This window comes from Sphaeramia orbicularis, chromosome 7 (assembly GCF_902148855.1).
Source record: "Sphaeramia orbicularis chromosome 7, fSphaOr1.1, whole genome shotgun sequence".
Taxonomy (NCBI): domain Eukaryota; kingdom Metazoa; phylum Chordata; class Actinopteri; order Kurtiformes; family Apogonidae; genus Sphaeramia; species Sphaeramia orbicularis.
In genome coordinates, this window is record NC_043963.1 from 22,791,127 (window position 1) to 22,812,931 (window position 21,805).

The 21,805-nt window shown below is 35.2% G+C and overlaps 1 protein-coding gene across 1 annotated transcript; it reads right to left on the bottom strand.

The window, feature by feature from the left end:
- Positions 1 to 611: 611 nt before the first annotated feature.
- On the bottom strand, positions 612 to 16,317 carry LOC115422436 (trypsin). Its single transcript, XM_030138791.1, has 5 exons — positions 16,263 to 16,317; positions 13,868 to 14,033; positions 9,909 to 10,050; positions 8,305 to 8,571; positions 612 to 782 (listed from the first exon to the last, which is right to left on the bottom strand). Exons 1-5 carry the CDS (start codon positions 16,315 to 16,317, stop codon positions 612 to 614), a joined length of 801 nt encoding a protein of 266 aa, XP_029994651.1.
- Positions 16,318 to 21,805: the final 5,488 nt, after the last annotated feature.

Here is a 21,805-nt window from a genome sequence, read left to right on the forward strand (position 1 = left end):
TAGCCGACTTGTGGCCAGAAGTTACAGATTGTATACATTCATTTTTTTTGGTTTTTAATTGATTGCATGATGATATGAGAATGGAATCAGTGAATTTGTGCAATTTGTGGCATTTTAAAAAAAAAAAATCTAAATCATGAATTTTTGCCATTTAACATTCGCTTTTTATGATCCACTATATGAAAATAGTGTTGAAATGTACCTTAAATGAATGAATGAATCAACTTTCTAACACATAAGTCTAAATTAAACATTATAAATAAACAGGAAAAAATACCATGCAGCTGTCATTGTGTGGGTCACCTGTGTGCACTTGTTTATAGCATTTCAAATAGTTTTTCATGAGGCTTTAAAAGCATTGAATTCCCAATTTGTGATATGGCACCTCATTCTTCATGCTTTGGGAAATGTGGTTTTTGTGTCCGTTATTGTCTGAGGGTGGTGTTGGATTAGCCATCACTAGTTACTGAAATGCTTTAAACAGATGCATAACTCATCACATTAACATGAAAATTAAATTTAAAAAAAAAATAATAATAAAAAGAACATATTAATTAAAAGGACGGCTACAATAAAATGCTGCTGTTTTAAGGTCTCAGTAACACTGGATCTTAAACCTTGTCACACCTCCTGTAAAAGCTAAAAATGGTGTTGTCTATCCACTTGCGGTACTTGGCCACAGCAGTGTAGACTCCAGGAAAATTGGGTTCGGCGCAACCCTTCCCCCAGGACACCACGCCGTACAATCTGCCGTCGCATACAAGTGGACCACCAGAGTCCCCCTGAAACACAAGAAATAAACATCAGGGACATGATAACGCTCCAGGTTTTACATTCAAGTTACAGTTATTATTACAGTCAAGTTATTACAGTCAAGTTTTACATGAGATTTAACCCATAAAGACCCAGTGCTATTTGTGTGTTAGTTTCCAAATATTTTTTTTTTCTGTCTATTTAACCTTTCTTAAGTGATTTATCACCATTTATCACAATATTATCCTCTGTAGTTTGCATTTTTTCTGTGAAAATCAGGTATTTATCTGTTTTTAATTTTCTAATCATGTACTTTAATCATCATCCTGAGATTACATTTGAGAGTTATTATAAAAAATAAAAAAAATAAAAAAAAAGAGGGAAAACTGAAGTAAAAGGGGCTTTTTATATGTTTGTAGTTATTTAGAACATTTTCATTTATTACCTCCTCTGTTATGTTTTCATTAGGGTTTGTCTGTTTGTTAGCAAGATAACTCAAAAAGTTCTGGATGGATTTTCATGAAATTTTCAGGAAATGTTGATTCTGGCACAACGAACAAATGATTAAATTTTGGTGGTGATGGGGGGGGGTGACCTGTCCGAGTGCTTTTCTAGTTAAAGATTATAATGTAAATAGTGTTTCTTATCACATGTCTAAGAGCCCCCGTTTATAAGCTGAGGACTGCTTCTGGGGTGTCCTATTACAAAATGTATCTTGTAAATGAACTGTCGAATTTGACTGTTTGTAGTAATTTTGCAATAAAATTGATGGATTGATTGATTTTTCAGTAAAATCTATCATTATCTGAACATAAAACAAGTGTCTCCATCCATTGTCATTGATCCGACTCCATGGGTTTTACTGGTGAATCAGTGTTGTAGAAGATGACGGTGTTTCCACGGTAACTACAGAGCCTCTGAATGTCCAAATGGGTCATATCCGATGACCATGAAAAGATGACAAACTGTATTTTACATCAATCATGTACATGTATTGATAGAATTAGTGGATAAACAGATATTAAACATTTCCTTTAGCAGATGCTTTTGGTCTACAGTGTATGTTTGGGTCTTTATGTGTTAAATACGAAAAGTGTGTGGGTTTCATATGTACATGTGTAGATCTGTTATTAGGATTAAGTGATAAAGACAAATAAATACAACTCAAGGAAAATGTTTCTCTCTTGTACACTTTCTTTTGCAGCATTAGAAGAAAAACAAGTCTTGGACCACATAACTGAACAATAACTCACTCCGGTGCTGTTTCATTTATGTGGAATATAATAACGGAGTGCAATATTCATCCAGTTTTATCACAAATACAATGTGCAATATGTTTCCATTTTCTAGTCTCTTTCTCCTCACCCTTTATGCCCATTTATTTATTATCATTACTATCTGCACTCTGCTTTTGTTGTTTTTCTATTTTGAAAAAAATAAAAAAAAATTGCATGTTTTTGTCTAAGACCCAGTGCTACTTTTGTGCCACTTCCCAAGTGAATTTTTCTCTATATCTAACCTTTCTTAAGTGATTTAGTGCTATTTATTATAATATAATCCTCTGTATTTTCAGTGTAAATCATGTATTTTCCTGTTTTTATTCCACCAGTCATATAAATGTTCATAAAAGCTCAGGTTAAAGTTGTGGGTTATTAGATCAGAAATAGAGAAAACTGAAGAAGTGACTTTTTTGGTAAAATGTATTATTAATTGAACATAAACGAAGTGTGTCCATCCACTGTCACTGATCCAACTCCATGGGTTTTACTGGTGAATCATCCACGTTCACTACAGAGCCTCTGAACGTCCAAATGGGTCATATCTGATGAGCATTAAAAGATGTATGAAAACTGTATTTTATACCAATTATTTACATGTATTGGTAGGATTAGTGGATCAATGGGAATTAAACAATTTACATCAGGAGTTGGTTTTGGTTGGTGATGGATGTTTGGGTCTTTATGGGTTAAATTGTGTGTTTTTGTCTGTCTAAATGTGTGCGGTTCTTTTTACATGTATGCCTTGCTTCACTATCAGTCCTGTGGATCGGAATTTTGTTTGTTTAATGATAATACAGTCTACTCTCGTTATACCGCCAACTTCCGTTTACGGCCAAATTGGCAGTATAGCGAAAATGGCGTTACAACGGGTTGCGTCCATAATGTGCATGTCTTTACTATATGATGTCTATGCTGCCTCCGTTAACCCGTTCTAATTGCATTTCTAAATAAATCTTGATTCTGTTATGTTGTAAGGGATCATTTAAAGTGGGGAAACATTTTAAGCATTATTATACCGTGTCGGGAAATGACACCCCATCATCTTGAGGCTTTGGCTTAATCCCACGTCCTCTTCCCGACATCCTGACCTACTGAGTGTTCTGTGATAAATGAACGGTGGCCGTTCCGTAGACCTACTTGTAGCTTGTCGCGATCAGCGTCTGGCGCGTTTGTTTCAGTGCATTGTTAAAATTTATGTGTACTCGATGGCAATCACAGTGGCAGTACAACGGTCGGGAAATCAGTGGTATAAGTGTTGTTTGTGCATGGAACTGGGCTGGCGGATGGCGATAGGCAGAAATGGCGGTAGCTAATGGAATAACGCATTGGGGATTTTTGTGCAATGGTTTTGGTCGGCGGTGAGCGAAAATGGCGGTATAACGGCGGGCGGTTTAACGAGAGTAGACTGTAGAAGAATCTTGACTCTTCAGTGTAGCAGCTGTCCATTATGACTTCTTGGAAAATTTATCGTTTCTAGGTTTTTTTTCAGTATCAGATGTTTCCACTTTCCATTTTACTCTTTATTGAGAAAACTTGTTTTGTCATCAATAATTTAACACAAAATCCACTGAGGGGTTAAGTTTACCTGCAACTATTTTTTAGTTGTGCATTATTCAGTTTCAATAAATACTGCAGCCTTTACTTGTTTTTTTTTTTTTTTGTTTGTTTTTTTTACTTTTCCTGAAATTGTGTTACATCCCCTATTGCTGAATATGATCAAGATAAAACCACACTGAAATTATGGGCCAAGAACCCCAATTGAGTAAATTTACCTCTGATTTTCATGTTATTTATGCCTAAATATTAAAGGTGACAGCATTTGTTAGTGTGCAACCTGAAAGATACGCTGAGTAATTTGTAACAGAACAAAACAAGTATGCATATATTTTCTTTTGCTAAATATTTTTGTTGCCATTTTTGACTGATTTACACTGACTGCAAAACACTTGATGTTCTTGGTGTAGTATTGATATTCAGACTCTTTATTTAAACACTAGCGATAAGGTCATTTTTAAATATACTACATATTGCTCCTTTAAAGGTACTTCAAATTAATACTGAAGGACCAAAATAGAAACACATTTATGTGAGAACCTGAGATATTCCTTACTTAACCTCCTGAGACCCAGGAAAGTACAAGTTTTGGCTTTTTTAAAATTAAATAATTGCTTATAAATTCATGGGAAGAAATGCTTCTAGGACCAAAAAAGAGTTTGTTCGAGGTGCTCTTTGGAAAAAGGGATTCATAAAGTAGATGACAAACTGGATGAAAACTCCAAGGCACTTTCTTTAAGCATTGAAATGCCTTTATTTCCATGGCATGGTCATATATAGACCTTAAAAAACACTTTAAAGCAGGGGTGTCAAACTCACTGTAGTTCAGGGGCCACATTCAGTCCAATTTAACCTCAAGTGGGCCGGACCAAAAAAAATAATAGCATAATAACTCATAAATAATGACAACTCCTATTTTTTCCTCTTTGTTTTAGTGCAAAAGAAGAAAACAAAAAAATCAAAAACATTAAAGTATGAAAATATTTACATTTACAAACTATCCAAGCAAAAAAAAAAAGTGAAGTATCTGAAGAAAAAAAAAAAAAAGAAATTTCTTAAGAAAATTAAGTGCAATTTTAACAATGTTATGCCTCAACTTATACATGTGCATTATGGATCAGTTCTATAAAGGCACAAAACATTTAATAACAAGCAGAATATTGTTAAAATTGCACTCAGTTTTCTTGAGACATTTCAGGTTATTCTCATTTTATTGTTAAAGGATAATTCGTTCATGTAAATATTTTCATAATTTAATGTTAGTTTTTGCACTAGAACTAGGAGAAAATTTTGAAGTTGTCATTATTCATCGGCATAACATGATATTTTTTCCACATTAAACCAAGAAGAAAATTTGGAGTCATTATTTATTGGTTATTATGTTATTATTTTACTTGAGATCACAATAGTCTGTATGTGGAACCTGAACTAAAACTAGTTCAACACTCTTGGTTGATAATATCTTCAGTGTCATTTTTACACTTTCCAAGTTCATCCCGTGGGCCAGATTGGACCCTTTGGTGGGCCGGATTTGGGCCACATGTTTGACACCCCTGCTTTAAGGTCTATATATGACCTTGCCATGGAAATAAAGGCATTTCAATGCTTAAAGAGAGTGCCTTGGAGTTTTCTTCCAGTTTGTCTTCTAAATGATTACCTATATTGGAAATATCATGATGCAACAGTTTTTTCAGATGCATATATTTTTTACATTTTAATCTAATGCCCTTTGTGGTGGACAGTTTTTCTTTTTTTTCTTTTTTTTTTTTTGTATAAAGCTGTGAAACTCCTGTCCACAAACATGGACAGAAAACTCTGGGTCTTAGGAGGTGTAGAAGCCAATAACGTAACAACAAAGACATTTTCGTGGAGTAGAAATGGTGCATGGGTAAATTTGACCCGCTTGGCAGTTTTAAGTTTATAGAAACATCTGGAAGTTTAAGTGTTAAATACATCTCATTTCTTTAGCTGCTGAATTCGTTAAGCTAACATTTCATGTCTTGTCAGTTTTTTGCCCCAATTTTCTAACCTTTGAAAACCCTGATAACCCTGAGGATGCCACTTATACAAACCCTGTTCCAAAAAAGTTTAACTAAAACAGTGTAAATAAAAAGAGATTGCAATGATTTACAAATTTCCTAATTCCATATTTTACTCCCAGTAAAACATAGAAAACATATCAAATGTTTACACTAAGGGAATGTACCAAGTTGAGATGGTATAGTAACAAATGCTGGAAAAGTAAGTGGAACTAAAAAAAAAACAAACAAAGAAAAGGAAAGAACACTTTGAAACCAGGTTAGTTGGCAGCAGATCAGTAACATGACTGGGTATAAAAAGAACTTCTAAGAAAGGGAAAGTTTCTCATAAGTAAAGATAGGCTGAAGTTCACTGATCTACATATTCTGGAACATTTTTATAATAGTGTTCCTCAACAAAAAAAAAAGGGTAAGACTTTAAATATCTCATCATCTGCAGTACATAATAATAGAATCAAACCGCTCAAAGAATCATGGGAAAGTTTGGTACCAGGCTGAAAATCAGTATTGGATGCCCTCAGATGGCACTGTGTTAAAGGGGTCATATTTATTTAAACCCACTTTTATTAGTCTTTGGTTCATTTATTTGTGTATTTGGACTCTAATTGTTCCAAAAGTTTGAATTTGAACCCTCCAGGTGCTGCAAAACTATCTTTACAATAATTCCGGCAAAAATCGAGTGGATTTCTACAACCTGTTTCAATTCCTTTCTTAATTTGTTACGTTTTATAACTAGCTACATCACGACATTTGCACATAAAAGGTCAAGACTTCTGACGAGCATTTCTCCGAGTACGACATAATTGTTTGTCAGCAGCAGCGGTTGTAGTAAAAACTGAAAATATGTCCAACTTCAAGCCGATTACCTAAAATGTTGAGTTGTTGGTTATATTAATGAACACAAGTGGTTGAACGGGACAGAGCAGCACAGTCAACAACCTGGAGGGGGTGGAGCGTGAATTGGCTTATTTGCATTTAAAGGGCCAGCGCTCAAAATGACCTTTCTCATGTCATTACTCAGAAATAAGGCTGAAGATGGGCCTGTGGAGTTGAATTAACCCTTTCATGCATGACTTATGAGAACCTTAGGCAAGATTTTTTTCTTGAGTGTTTTAATTCCCCCTTAGGCATGAAAAAAAAACAATGTGATTGATTTTTTTTTTCTTTCATGGAGTTACAGAAGTGTCTATGCATTTAATTTTTGAAGTAAAGAAACGTGTGTTTAAAACCCAATATCAGAAAGTACGGAAGAGAATTAGGGCCACTGGGAAAAAAATTACAATAAACTAAGGTCCAATATGTATTTCTTCTTATTATTATTATAAGAAAAAAAAGTCAGAATTCTGAGATTAAAGTCAGAATTCTGAGAAAAAAAAATCAGAATTCTGAGGAAAAAGTCAGAATTCTGAGATTAGTCAGAATTCTGAAAAAAAAAAAAAAAAAAAGTCAGAATTCTGAGAAAATTTTCAAAATTCTGACTTTAATCTCAGAATTCTGAAAAAAAAAAAAAAAGTCAGAATTCTGAGATTAAAGTCAGAATTCTGGAAAAAAAAAAAAAAAAAAAAAAGAAGAAAAAGTTGGAATTCAGCATTTAAAGTCAGAATTCTGACTTTTTTCTCATAATAATAATAAAAAATATATATTACACCTTTTTTATTTTCCGGTGGCCCTAATCCTCTTCCGTAAGAACGTGATATGAAAACAATAAAATAAAAACATTTTTAATGCTGCTAATCTGATGTTTTCTCACATTTTAACATATTCTAATGCTAGTTATTACTCATTTCATGGAGATAACATGCAAAAAAAACCTTTTGTGTCTAACAAAAAACAAGTGGTTTACACTCAAACATGTTAGTGCAGATCAGTTTTATCAAGAACAGCAAAGTGACAGTAATGGTCTGAATGTCAGTGTATGGGATGGTGCATGAGCGTCCACTGTGGCTGATATGGAACTAAAACAACAAAACCCATGAACATACAAGAGAACAGCTGGAGAATAACTGTCCACTGGAGTGACCACAATGCATGAAAGGGTTAATGAAGAACTCAGACCTAAGTTTAGCATTTACAGTTTATGTAGACCACAGGGAAATGTTTTAAAATGCCTGATTGCGTAACAGGCATCACTACATGGGCTCAGGAACACTTCCAAGAAATCACTGTCTATGAAACAGCTCACTGTGACATCCACAAATGCAGAATAAATAGGTATCATGCAAAGAAGAAGCCATATGTGAAGAAGATTTAGAAACGCAGACATCTTCTCTGGGCCAAAGCTCATTTAAAATAGACTCAGGCAGAGTAAACAACTGTTCTGTGATCAGAAGAATCGAAAATGGAATTCTATTTAGAGTCCATGGATGACACAGTGGTAAAGATAGCTTTATCCCAACATACTGGAGGTGTGTTACTGCAATCAAATGAAAAAAAATCAGTGTATTATTCTTAAAATTGTACATTTCCTCCGTTTTCTGAAATTGAAGCCAAATGAAAAAGTTGATTTGTGCTACTTTGTCACAGTGGTCCAATAATTTTTTTTAATAACGTTCACATATTCCTAATAACTAACAAACAAAAGGACGCATTGACGAGTGTATCTGTGTCATTAGATGTGTTCATTTCTAAGTAGTATCTGTGTGAGGAAGTCATTAGGAGAGAACAGAGGTGGTTTTTACCTGACAGGCGTCTTTTCCACCAGTACTAAAACCAGCACAGAGCATGTTTTCTGTGATCGTCCCATTAAAAGAGTCGGTGCTGTTGCATTTTTCTAATGAAATGATGGGGACCTTAACGGTGCGGAGGGTTGAAGGGATCTGACCCCCACTGGGTTCTGTATTTCCCCAACCTGAAACTCGACACGTTCTGCCCTCTGATATGATGGCGTTGGGGCGGGGCATCAAAGTGATGGAAACAAAACTGTTCAGGTAGACGGGGACCTGGAGCTGTGGAGATGGAGAACAGTTTCAACAAAACTGACCCGGATAGAAGTCGCTTTTCCATTGGCCCTCAAATTGCGCAAATATAACTTGAGCGTAAAAATGTATCTAATGGAAAAACGACAATTTTGCCAAAAGTCTCATTTTTCGATTAAAAGTTTTTGCTTTGGCAAGAGGTGGTTTTTCGGGTGTAACACAAATGATATATCACACAGAACTGCAATGGAAAGACCTTCTTTCGCAACTAGAGTCAGGTAGTGATGTGACGTTTACGAACGAATCGAACCTTTTGAACGGCTCTTTGAAATGAACGATGGGAACCGAGTCTTTGTAAAGAGCCGTTCATTTTTAAAAAAATTTTTTTTAAGGAGGGAGTGTCCGATTGCCTGTCAATTTACCAACATATTGTTCTTGTTCTGAGAATTGCACTACAGTTCAGGTACTTAGGTAATTGCAGTGATTAATCACTCTTGTGTTTTGTGCAATTTTTTTATGTTTACACACATTTATTGTTCTTGTTTTGAGGAGAATAAAATGTTATTTCATAAGAAAATTTTTTATTTTCTTCTTCATTTTTAGGCTACAGACTAGTCCACATAATGTACCGTGATGTTTTTTGTCAAATTCCAGCATTTGCCTAATGTCACCTCTCATGTCATGTATTTAGGCCACACATTTGAACTAACTATTCTTTTTTATGGTAAGATAATATTTACTGCCGCGCCAATTAAGCACCTTTAAAATGTAATGTCAATCATCATATGTAGCTTATTTAGTCATTAAAACATTGGTGTTTCAAAATAATGCAAAAAACATAAAAGAGCCAGTGTTTTGAATGGCTCTTTTCAGTGAACGGCTCCCTTCAAAGAGACAAAAGTCCCATCACTAGAGTCAGGTGCATTAAAAAAAAACAGATGTTGATGTACGTTAGAACAAGCGAAGAAGAAGAAACATGTTGCGGTATGTGTGGACACACCAGGAAACCCAATCATTTTTTAATTTAGTACGAGATAGATGGGAAATATATAATAATAATAATAATAATAATAATAATAATAATGAATATATCTGTAAATCAACACCATATTTACATTCATCGCCATGTTTATGGAATGACTTCTTGTGTCAATTTGCGATAATAGATAAACAAATCATTGCATTTGTGATTTATGGAAAAAACTGACATTACTCACTTCTGTTTTTTTGACATTTAGTAAATATCGGTAAAGTTTTGCGCAGATGTCCAATGGAAAAGCAACTAGAGTCTGTTACAACTCTTACATACAAGAATGTAAGATAAATGGGAATATTATGCTGGAATGTTGTTTTTTTTTGTGGCATACCTTTATAAGCATGATGTCATTATTGTAGGTGTTGCTGTCGTATTCTGGGTGTGGAATCAAAACTTGGGGGAAGACTTCTTGCTCTGTTCCCTCGTAGATGCTAAGTGAATAGTCTCCCGCGACTATCACCATGTTATTTTTTCTGCAAAGATGAAATAACAAATTAAAAAAGATAGCTTTGATGATTAAAGAGCAATCAGAAGGTTCACAGGAAGTAGGACAGGATAGTAGCTTTTTAGTCGACTACATCATGCATCATTTCAATCTGATGTTTTTCTGTTCAAAGCAGAGAACGCAGAATAAATGAATAAATATAAGTTGATAATATTTCATATTCATTGCTGCTCTGCCACTTCCACAATAGTGCCACTTTTACTTGTCAAGGAAATCACAGGTGTAAAGTTACATGTGCTCGTTGTGTTGGGTGTTCCAGTAAGTCATGCCAACTTGCACAATATCAGGATCCCATAAGTGGAACACTTAACTGTACTGCACCTTCTACAGGGGTTATTAATTACACATCACAGCTGTGATGTTACAACATCTGATGTGAAAACGATAACTAGTTCACTCTAGATAAAGACAAGGTCCCAGAATATAATATCTTGTGTGCACAAGACTGTTTGCACAGGATATTTCCCAGAGATTTTATATAATGAACTGACTCTTAGCGATTCACAGCCACGTCGCTGACTATTTAATGAACATAATTCAAATATTCATTCTCCTTTTAACCCATAAAGACCCGATGATTCCTCTGTGGTAGTTCCCTAATAAATTTTTCTATCTATTGAATCTTTCTTAATTGATTTATCACCATTTATTATAATATTATCCTCTGTATTGTGTGTTTTTTCAGCGTAAATCATGTATTTTCCTATGTTTAATCTTCCGATCATGTAGATGTTCATTAAAGCTTAGATTAACGTTGTGTTTTATTATACTAGAAACAGAGGAAACTAAAGAAAAGGTTACTTTTTCAACAATGTTTGAATTAATGTTGTAGAAGATAATGGTGTTTCCACGTTCACAACGGAGCCTCTGAACGTCCAAATGGGTCATATCTGATGACCATGAAAAGATGACAAACTGTATTTTACACCAATTATTTACATGCATTGATAGGATTAGTGGATCAACAGGTATTAAACAGTTTAGATCAGTGGATGGCTTTGGCCACCAGTGGCTGTTTGGGTTTTTATGGGTTAAAGATGTTTCCTTAAACATAATTTCTTGTGACTTGAGTTGATTCAACTTTATCCAACAACTTTTAGTCTAAAAATAAAACAACATAACAACACAACAGAAATAGAATAGGAATAGACAACTATAAATCGAACCAAACCTGGGGGGACAGAGCTTTTTCTATTGCTGCCCCAACCCTCTGGAACTTTCTCCCACCTACCAACCGACACTGCTCCGACCTCAACACCTTCAAATCCCTTTTAAAAACTCCCTTATTTAAGATTGCTTTTAATGTTTATCTGTTTTATATTTATATACCTGCCTTCTGCACCTGCTTTTATCTGTTTTTAATGTGTTTGGTTTCTGTTTTTGAGTGTCTTTGAGTTCCATGAAAAGCGCTATACAAATAAAATGTATTTCTATAAATACAATAAAACTTGAAAACATAAAATCAGTAATGTTAAAATGTAAGGTCTTGCTTTTAAAATTGTCAGGTGAGCTTGCCGTTCTAACGTCATTGGTCTAAAATATGTTTCTAGAATTATTTGATTCAGAGCTAAAAAGTGCTAAATCTCATATACTTTGATACAATAAATTAGGGAGAAAAACTGTGCTGGTTGGCTAATGTTTTAAAGGCATTTAGTAAAGTTGTCATTACATATCATTAGCCTCATAGCATAATTGCATAAATCATATTTTTTCAGGTCATAGCCAGTGATGAAAAATATGACTTTAAGACTAGCAATTATGCTATGAGACTAACGATATGCATACATTTATGTCTATGTCGAGTTATGTATAGATTTATGCATTTTGCACTGGAAGGAATCTGAAAAGGGAATGTATTGTAATTAGGGCTGTGTATTGGCAAAAATCTGGCGATACGATACAAATCACAATACTAGGATCATGATATGATATATTAAGATATATCATGATACTGTTAAAAAGGTAATTTTTTTGTTTGTTTCTTTTGTTAAAAATGATTATTTCCTGGAGTAATTGAATTACACCAGAAATATACACAAATACTAAACACATTTTTATTTGATCAGAACAGGATCTAAAGTTATATCACAATTTTTTTTCTAATTCTCCTAGTTTCTAAAGGAACTACCATCTGCCTCTCAGACAGTAAAAAGTGCTTTTAAGATGCTTCAAATAACCATTATTTAATAAAACAGTGTTCAGTAATAATAAATAAGGTATAAACAATAAAGAAAAATAAAAAACAAAAATGAACTTCCGCCATATATGCATTTGAATACCTAAAAGTATTGATACAGTACTTTTTAATATCGATACAGTATTGTGAAATGAAATATCGTGATATATTGCAGAATCGATATTTTCCAACAGCCCTAATTATAATGTGCTGACAGTGTCTTTGGTCCCTCAGAGACAGAATGGTTTTTGAGTAATATCCATTCTGTCATTAAATCATAGAATTTCAATTTTGACCTAATTTTGATCCGCTACTGTATTTGGAAAGCTACAGCCAACTAACACTTTGCTTGTAAACCAGTGTATCCAGAGGCAGAGTGTTCTGTATTTAAGGATACTATTAAATAAATGCAATTAAAAAGGTGAATTGTTAGCATTGCTGTGAATCAGCCCTGTCATTGGACTCTAATCCACTGATAACACTGATCAACAACAAATTTATTGTTTAAGTTTTTTGAGCTGATTAGAATAATTTTGGTGTGCTGAATCCAAAAATCACATTAATTTTGCTCAATCAGGTCAACTTTCTGAACTATGCTACATATTGGCTTTTTAACATTTTTGCTTACATTTATGGGCATTTTCACATCATATGATACAAAATTCTTTCATATTTCTTGCAATAAACGAGTTCTGAAGATTTTACTTTTGCCAATTTATGATTAATGTTTTTTTTAATATTACAGGTGAATGAAATGGCTTCGACTAGAAGATCTTGCAAAAATAAGTCTGACGTATTCTGCTACATCTGCGGTGAATACACCATTGTACCTAACAGGAATCAAGTCACAAGTTTCATAAAGTGTGCTTACCAATCTTATTTTGGTATTAATTATTATATTTTGTGAGAAGATCAAATTTTTCAAAATCAAATTAGCAAAAAAACCTGACCTGATTGAGAAAAACAGATGTCATTTTTGGATTTAGTGGTGCAAAATGGTCCTAATTCAGTTGAAAAAACCTAGACAACTTGCAAAAAACATTTTTTTGTAACCCAGTGTAATATAACCTTTTACTTGAGGTTAAAGTCCAGTATCAGTTCATGATACTGTTGTAATCGTAGACGACACTCTAAAAATCTAGAACTGTCATAAATTATTGTTTATCCAGAAGCCAAATTGTTTCCACTTTGTCAATAGTAGGTCAGGTCTACCTTAAAAAATACATTTTATCTCAAGGGATTTCCTTGTTAAATAAAGGTTAAATAAATAGTCTAAGTATGCGTTCAGTGCATCTTGCAGCCTCAATGTGTGTCAGATTCCAGGATCAAGAAGCGCCTTTGTAATGGGTGTGCATGTATCACTTTCATGTGCTTGTCAGTCTTGATCTGATATGGCTCAGAAACTAGGGTCTTTGACTGAAATCCCATCTACACATACTTACAAGAAAAGAAGTCAAGCTGAGTCAGCTTATGTCAACGTCATTACACAAATCTGAGTCGGAACACAAAAGGGGCTAACTCCGCTCTGACCTCAGGCTTATTTTACATATAGTCTAAGAAGATGATGCAACACAGAAGTAAGTGGAAAGAACAGAAGAAATCAGCTCACCCATTATCACAGTGTGCTGCTGTGATTACCCAGTATTTATTTATCAAGGACCCCCCACAGAGGTGCTGACGCAGTCTCGTCTGTAACGTTACAATGTACTTTAGAGAATGCGGAACTGGTGCATATCCTCCAATTACACGCACATCTGCAGCTGCAAAATCTTGACCTACAACACACAGAGGGAAATAAAGAAAAATGGGTTGCATCTTTGGAGAAACAGAGTTGTTATTCAAACCACAGCGCTAAAACAGCTGTAATGTTATTGTTGGAGTTGCAACATCAGCAAGAGCAAAACTAAAGTCACAAAGAAAACACCAGCTGATCAATAAAAAGCCTGAGGTGTAGTGTATTGAATCACAGTGAGGATCTGTTTGACTTTAACACAGTTTGGAGATGACACTCTCACTCAAATTACAAAGTGGAGAAATGTAGTGGTTTGAGCTTTACAGATTGATTCTTAATGACTGGGTGATTATGTTAAAACTATATTTAACTAAATTCGAAATGCATTGATCATTGTGTTTTGACAAATTTACAGACACACACTTGGATTTCTGTAACTGAAGACATTAGTGTTTAGAGGCAGCCTTCATTATTATCACTTCAGTGTGTTTTGCACTGTGAACGATTTCAACTTCATGGATGAAATCAAAGTGAAGGCCAACGTCACGGGGACTAACACTCAAAGGCCTCAGGGGTGAAACAATACCATATCATTACCACCCCAGATATTGATCCCACGCTATAATTAGCTGTAGTGGTGCGTGACAAAAGCAAAACGGTAACTCTATACAATATACACTGTATGGATTGGGTGTATCTGCGGTAAAGAGACTTATGTAAGATGTAGGAAATGAACCATGAGCACGAGGCGTCTTCGCATTTGTCACATGGACTTAAGTACAAAATTTGTAACTAAATAACTTCCTGACTTTAGCTTGTGTAGCTTTCGTTGTACCCAGGTGTTTTATTTCACCTTCGTGTTTACCCCCGATCTGTGAAATCACATCTGCATTTTCCATATTCAAAAACAACCTGAATCAGAGTCATGATCTTTATCATGTTTTTCCACATTTACTGAGTCTGCAGTTCATTTGGAACGGAGGATCATTATAGAATTACATCATATCCAAATATTGTGATGGTAAAAAGCTTGGATTAGATGACAAAATGTTCAAAATGTCTCCAGTCACATTATACAGGGTGTCCCATAAGTCTCCATACATAGGAAAAATAAACGTTTCTTGACATAAACCATTTTTATTTATATAATATGCTCTATATGACTGCCATTTTGTCGGGAACACATTTCAATGCGTGTCCTCCACTGCTGAAGAACTATAAAGAAGAAATATAAAGAAATACATGTTAGAACCATATGTATTATTTCTCCTATGTATAGAGACTTATGGGACACCCTGTATATTAGTGGGACATAAGCCACAAAGAGGGGTGTTGCCCAAAACGACTTACTGTTATTTCATTGTTGACATATTTGTATTTTATCTAAGGTTTCAAATTCATGACCTTTTTATTTTCAAAGCTTTTCAACTTAAGAAACTGATTTAAAGTTTCTGTGCTGTTAGATCCTTTAGATTCTAAGTTAAAGCACAAACAACACATTGTATTAAAAGTAAAAGTTCTGTATTAAAAGTATAAAGTATTAAGTATAGTGAGCAAAATGTCCATCAAGCATGAAAAGCAAAAGCAAAATTTCTTTTGTCTGTGTTTTATTATGCTTTTCCATTACTATTATAAGTGTGTTAATGTGTGTTTTGCATTTTACTGTTATAAATGTGAATGAATAAGCTCATTTGCACTTTATGTAATGTCGGATAGATTAACTTACAACGACGCATCACATTCTACACGATCATAATACTCATGTAGCGTCACAGTCCTGTGAGACTTCACTCTAAAAAGTTTGCACGTCCTCAAAAAGATCAATAAATTAAAAAAAAAAAAAAAAGCCAATATTTTAATTCTCAAACTAAAATGTGAGCCTTTTTTCTTTCTTGTTTTTTTTTTGTTTTTTTTTTTTTTAATCTTTTTTCTTTTACACTGATTATGTTAGGATGATCAGTCATTGTAAGGAGCACTCTGTCTCAGGGGAGCCGTTTAAATACCGAATATGTTTTAGTATGTCAAAACACCGACATGACTGATATAAGTCAGCAGTCATTAAATGCAATTTTTAAAACGCAAATTACATGCACACCTTAAACTATTTTGGGCATTTTGTCCTGATACAACACAACAGTACAGATAAGCCAGTGTGAATCTTATCTTTTGTGTAATCAAAACAGTCACTGTTACTCAGAGACTGAACTCCGAAGAATGTCCCTTTGTGCACGCTTATAAAGATATAAAAGCATGATAAAAGAAAGCTACTTACAATTTACAGCCAAGACATCCAACAAAATGCAAAAAAATAAATATAGCAGGTCCATAGTGCAAAGAGCGGTGCACACTGAAGAGCTACAGTTGTATGAGCCGCAGTGTGGTTTTTGTCTAATCTTAACAGGTAGACATCACACCTTCATTCTCATGTTTCTTATCCTATTTCCGTTTCCATGGTCACCTCCTTGTGCATTAGAGATATATAATTAAAGCTTCCATAGCACAGCCCCCTCGATCACATCTTTCATGACCTACAAAGATTTAATATACATGTCAGATGTTTACATAATCATTTGATTGTCTGCGTTTTCACTCTCACATAAAACATGAAAACACACACACAGTGCCTGACATCATTATCTTATGTCAGGTCTGCCTGCAGGGTGTTATCAGGTAGCTGTTCACCGACTGAGGATCTGGAGTAGAAATACAATTTTATCATGTTTAATATTGTATTCGGCCGCAATATAGGCTAGTGAAAGAAGGCGAGGAGTAGAGTAAGAATCCTGACTTTCTCATCAACGATTAATGAGGGTTTTGACTGATGACAAGAGGCAGCTTTCGTATCAAGCCAGGTCAAACCACAACCTGCTCCTCACCTTTTCTGGGGCTGGGTGTCATTAAAAATGGAACACAGCTCAAGCAAGTCTCATCAGTGCTAGTGTTCCCCTGAGGGCTTCCTGACCTTAGCTGGTGAAAAGCTCTAGTATCTGTTGCCCTCACTGATACAGCCTTGGTACACCTCACTTATCCCCTGAGTGCTGACCACCGCCTTTTTTCCGCATGACCCACTCCTCAGTCTAAGTGTTGTCATCATTGCTGCACATGGTTGCCACTTCCCTGTTCTCACATTCCTTTGTCCTGCACTGTGATAAAATGTCAGCTTTAATCCCAATACATCCCTCTGTTATACAGTAAAATTAGTGCATTACAGTAGATTACTGTGAAATACAGAGCTTCTCTCGTTTTAGGTGAATACGTTATAATAACAGTCATTAGGGTTGACCCATGACATAGTAAAAGTCTAGCCCTGATTCTAGTTTTGGCTAGACCACTTAAAGGTAGTTGTAGAAGAAAAGCTGGTTAAATATATTGATTGCAGCAAAAATGGATCACACAAAAAAAAAATCTGTTAAATTTATTATGATGCAGCACTCATCTTCACGGCAAAAATCGAAATCTTACCAAGTGTATTTTTCTCATTTCTAGTCAAAATATCTCATCACACTTAAAACAAGACATAATCGTCTAAAGAGTAACTTTCCAGCGAGATATAAGAACTTATTTTTAGACAGTAGATCTTGAAAATCTTATTTCAATGTACCCCGCCTTTGCCCATGGGTAGCTGGGATAGGCTCCAGCGACCCCTGTGACCCTAGTGAGGAAAAAGTGGGTTCAGATAATGAATGAATGAATGAATGAATGAATGAAGGGCGACACGGTGGTGCAGTGGTTAGCACTCGTGCCTCACAGCAAGAAGGTCCTGGGTTCGATTCCAACACCAGTCGACGGGGGGTGGGACCTTTCTGTGTGGAGTCTGCATGTTCTCCCCGTGTCTGCGTGGGTTCTCTCCGGGTACTCCGGCTTCCTCCCACCATCCAAAGACATGCACTAATAGGCTAATTGGTTAATCTAAATTGCCCATAGGTGTGAATGTGAGAGTGATTGTTTGTCTCTATATGTTCAGCCCTGCGATGAACTGGCGACTTGTCCAGGGTGTACCCCGCCTTCGCCCCTATGTAGCTGGGATAGGCTCCAAGCGACCCCCGTGACCCTAGTGAGGACAAAGCGGGTTCAGATAATGAATGAATGAATGAATACTCATCTTGTGTCATATAGTTCATGTGAACATTTATTGAAGTTGTTTTAACCATATTTATTAAATTCCTGCACGATTATGTTCACTTACTGGTTGCAGGGTGCCAGAAAAATGCATGTGTGAATGCTAACAATTTTGCAGAACAGGTGATATGAAGCTATGTTCTCATTGGAGGGTTTCAGATTCACCCATGGATACAATTTTTGACACCTATAGCAAATCTGAATTATGTTAATTTTGTTTTTTCCATATGTGGAATATGAAGCCAGACACTACTTATCTATTTGGCTATGTAGGTAATATAGAACCTGAATACAATAGCTGAGTAGTGGTCAAGTGGATAGGTTATGGGGTTGAATGTTAATGTAAGCAAGGTTAACGGTTATTACATACTCCGCTAGAACTGAGAAATATGTTCTTCTTCCTTCCAGGACTGTGAGAAAAGAACAATGTCATTTTTTTCTCACAGCCCTGGTTTGGGAATTCTGTGAGTATGTTTGCGGAACATCATCTGGCACAACTTTTTTTTCATCTGTTGTCCGACAACTATTGTGCAATTGGTCAGAAAGTGGGCGTGGTTAATGCGGGAAAATGGAAGCTTTCCCAGTAGTTCTGCACTTGAGTTTCTCATGAAGTATGAAATGTCCTGACCAGAAAACGAACAAATTTCTCTGTTCTTGCAAAGTGAGTATGTAATAACCTAAAGTCCTACACTGAATGTTGCCCCTCCCCCCCCCCAAAAAAAAACTTGAAGAAAAAAAAAAAATGCAGGTGTACATTAATAGTTGAAAAGCTGACTAAAGCTTCCCACAAATCCATAACTACTGTGTTCATATTCTCTTACATTCCCCCAGTCTTCTTTAACACCACCCACGACTAATGTTTGGCAAAATGTAAATAGAAACAGAATGCAATGACTAGTTAAATCTCAGAAACTCAGATTTGATTCACAATAGAATATAGAAAGCATATCAGATATTTTCATTTCATTTATTTCATTTCATTCATTTCGTTCATGGTTGTGCATTTCATCAGCAGACATTCAATAATCATCAGGTGAACAAACATTTTCATTTTCATGCTTGAAAAGGAGCAGGACGAAGAAAATCTTATATTTCCTGCCCCCTTCTAAATAATAATAGCCTTAATGGTTAGCTATACACAACCAGCTATAAAGTCATACTGTATAAAGTCAGACAAACCAAACAAAATATACATCCAAAGATAATATAAAATGAATACAAAATGAATACAAAAATAAGGGATTTTATATGGATGGTAGCAAAAGGTCCCCAAAACATTGGGACAGGGCCATGTGTACCACTGTGTAGCAACCCCTCTGCTTCTAAAAACACTCCATAATTTTCTGGGAACTAATGAGACCAGTTACTAGAATTTTGGGAGAGCAAAGTTGTCCCATTCTTATCTGATATAGGATTCTAGATGCTCAAATTTCCTGGGTTTTCTTTGTTATATATCGCCTTTCATGGTAGGCCAAAGGTTTTTCATTTGCAAATCATTAGGAAAAATAGGTCAAACATCAAGCAGGTGGTTGTAAACACGTCATCATTTACCGCAACATTCAAGGTCAAGATCACAACAGTTTCTATGTATAAGTTTGTAACAGCAGACATAGTTGAGGTGACATGGTTTAATACACCTTTGTTACACACAATAAAGAAGTGCAGAATAACATATTGTGTAAACATTGCTGCTGTTTATGTGGTCTGGATCAGATAGTCGCTATAGTCAGTGTAGTATAGGTGTCAGTAAGTGTTCTGAGTGGTAAATATAGTAAATGAAAACATTTCCCTTGCAGTGTGCACAACAGGTTCTCTGCAAGTAAGGCATCTATCATGACTTTTCTTCTTTCAGAGGAAAAATGACAGTAATCTTGGTTTACAGCTTCTAGATTCTTGTCTTATCAGAATTTCTATCAGTATTGTCAGCAGCAGTGACTCAAATTTAACCTTATTCAATTTCATCTTAAAACACTCGCTCTGAAGTTACAATTGCAACCAGGAAGTCAAACAGAAACGAACCCTGTGTTATTACTGTATTAACCTTAGAGACTTCCTGGGAAAGAGCCATTGTTCTGTACAGTGATGTTTAATGCATAAAAGATAAGATTACTATTAACTGGAATGATGAAAAAAAATGTACATTGTCATTTTCTGGAAGGAGGTAATTGAAATAATTCAAATGTGGTTATATATACAATAGTCGTATCTGAATCAATCCAGCTGTTCAGGTTGGATGGTAGATCATTTTAACGTAGATTTTGTCACTAGAAAAGCCTTAAAAACTTCTGTAACAGTATCTTCTCTGGTCTACCTAAAAAGTCTATCAGACGACTGCAGCTGATCCAGAATGCTGCTGCTCCAGTCCTCACTAAGACCAAGAGAGTGGACCACATCAGTCCAGTTCTGAGGTTTCTACACTGGCTCCCTGTCTCTCAGAGAATAGACTTTAACCCTTTCACGCATGAATTATGAGAACCTTAATCAAGATTTTTTTCCTGAGTGTTTTTATTCCTCTTTAGGCATGAAAAAAAAATGCAGTTGATTTTTTATGAACCTATTTTTCATGTAGTTACAAAAATGTCCACTCAGCTGGACACCATGTGTTTAATTTTTGAAGCAAAGAAACATGTATTTGCTGATATACTGTGAGAAAACTATGGAATAAAAACATTTTTAACGTTGCTAATCTGAGGTTTTCTCACATTTTAACATACCTGCATGGAGATAATATGAAATAAAAAAAATTAAAAACTAAACTAAACTAAATAACTGTTAATTACAGTCTAATAACACTTAGCAATATTTTTTTACACTCAAACATGTTAGTGCAAATCAGGTTTATCAAGAACAGCAAAGTTACAGTACTGGTATGAATTACAGTGTTTGGGATGATAAGCAAGTGTCCACTGTGTTGGCTGTTATGGAAGTAAAACAACAAAACCCATGAATATACAAGAGAACAGCTGGAGAAGAACTGTCCACTGGAGTGACCACTGTGCATGAAAGGGTTAAAATTATCTTGCTATCATATAAAGCACTGAATGGTTCAGGCCCAAAATACATCACAGACCTTCTAGTCCAGTATGAACCATCCAGACCACTCAGGTCATCTGGTGCAGGTCTGCTCTGGGTTCCAAAAGTCAGAACTAAACATGGAGAATCAGCGTTCAGTTTCTATGCTCCGTATATCTGGAACAAACTACCAGAAAATATCAGGTCTGCTGAGAGTCTGAGTTCTTTTAAGTCAAGGTTAAAGACTCACCTGTTCACTGCTGCCTTTGACTAAAAGGCTTTTGACTTTTTAAATTTTGTATTATCCTTCGAAACTCTGCACTGCAACTCTTACTTTAATATGTGTGCGTTTTTATATTTTTGGGTTTTATGTGTTGTTTTCTTACTGTCTGTTTTTAATCACCTTTTACATGTTTCTTTTATAATGTTTTAAATGTGTTTCTTTTTCCCTGTCGTATTTCAATGTCCTGTGTGAAGCACTGTGAATTGTCTTGTTGATGAAATGTCCTATACAAATAAACTTGCCTTGCCTTAAAAAGTTAAACCTAAAAGTAAGGAACGGGTTAACCTGATGCCAGAGAAAGTGTCACTGGTGTTAAAGGACTGTGTGTACTGTTTCTATTGTAAAAGGGCAATCAGAGTGTTTATAATAGACTTCAGAGTCAGGTCAAAGATGTCAATGTA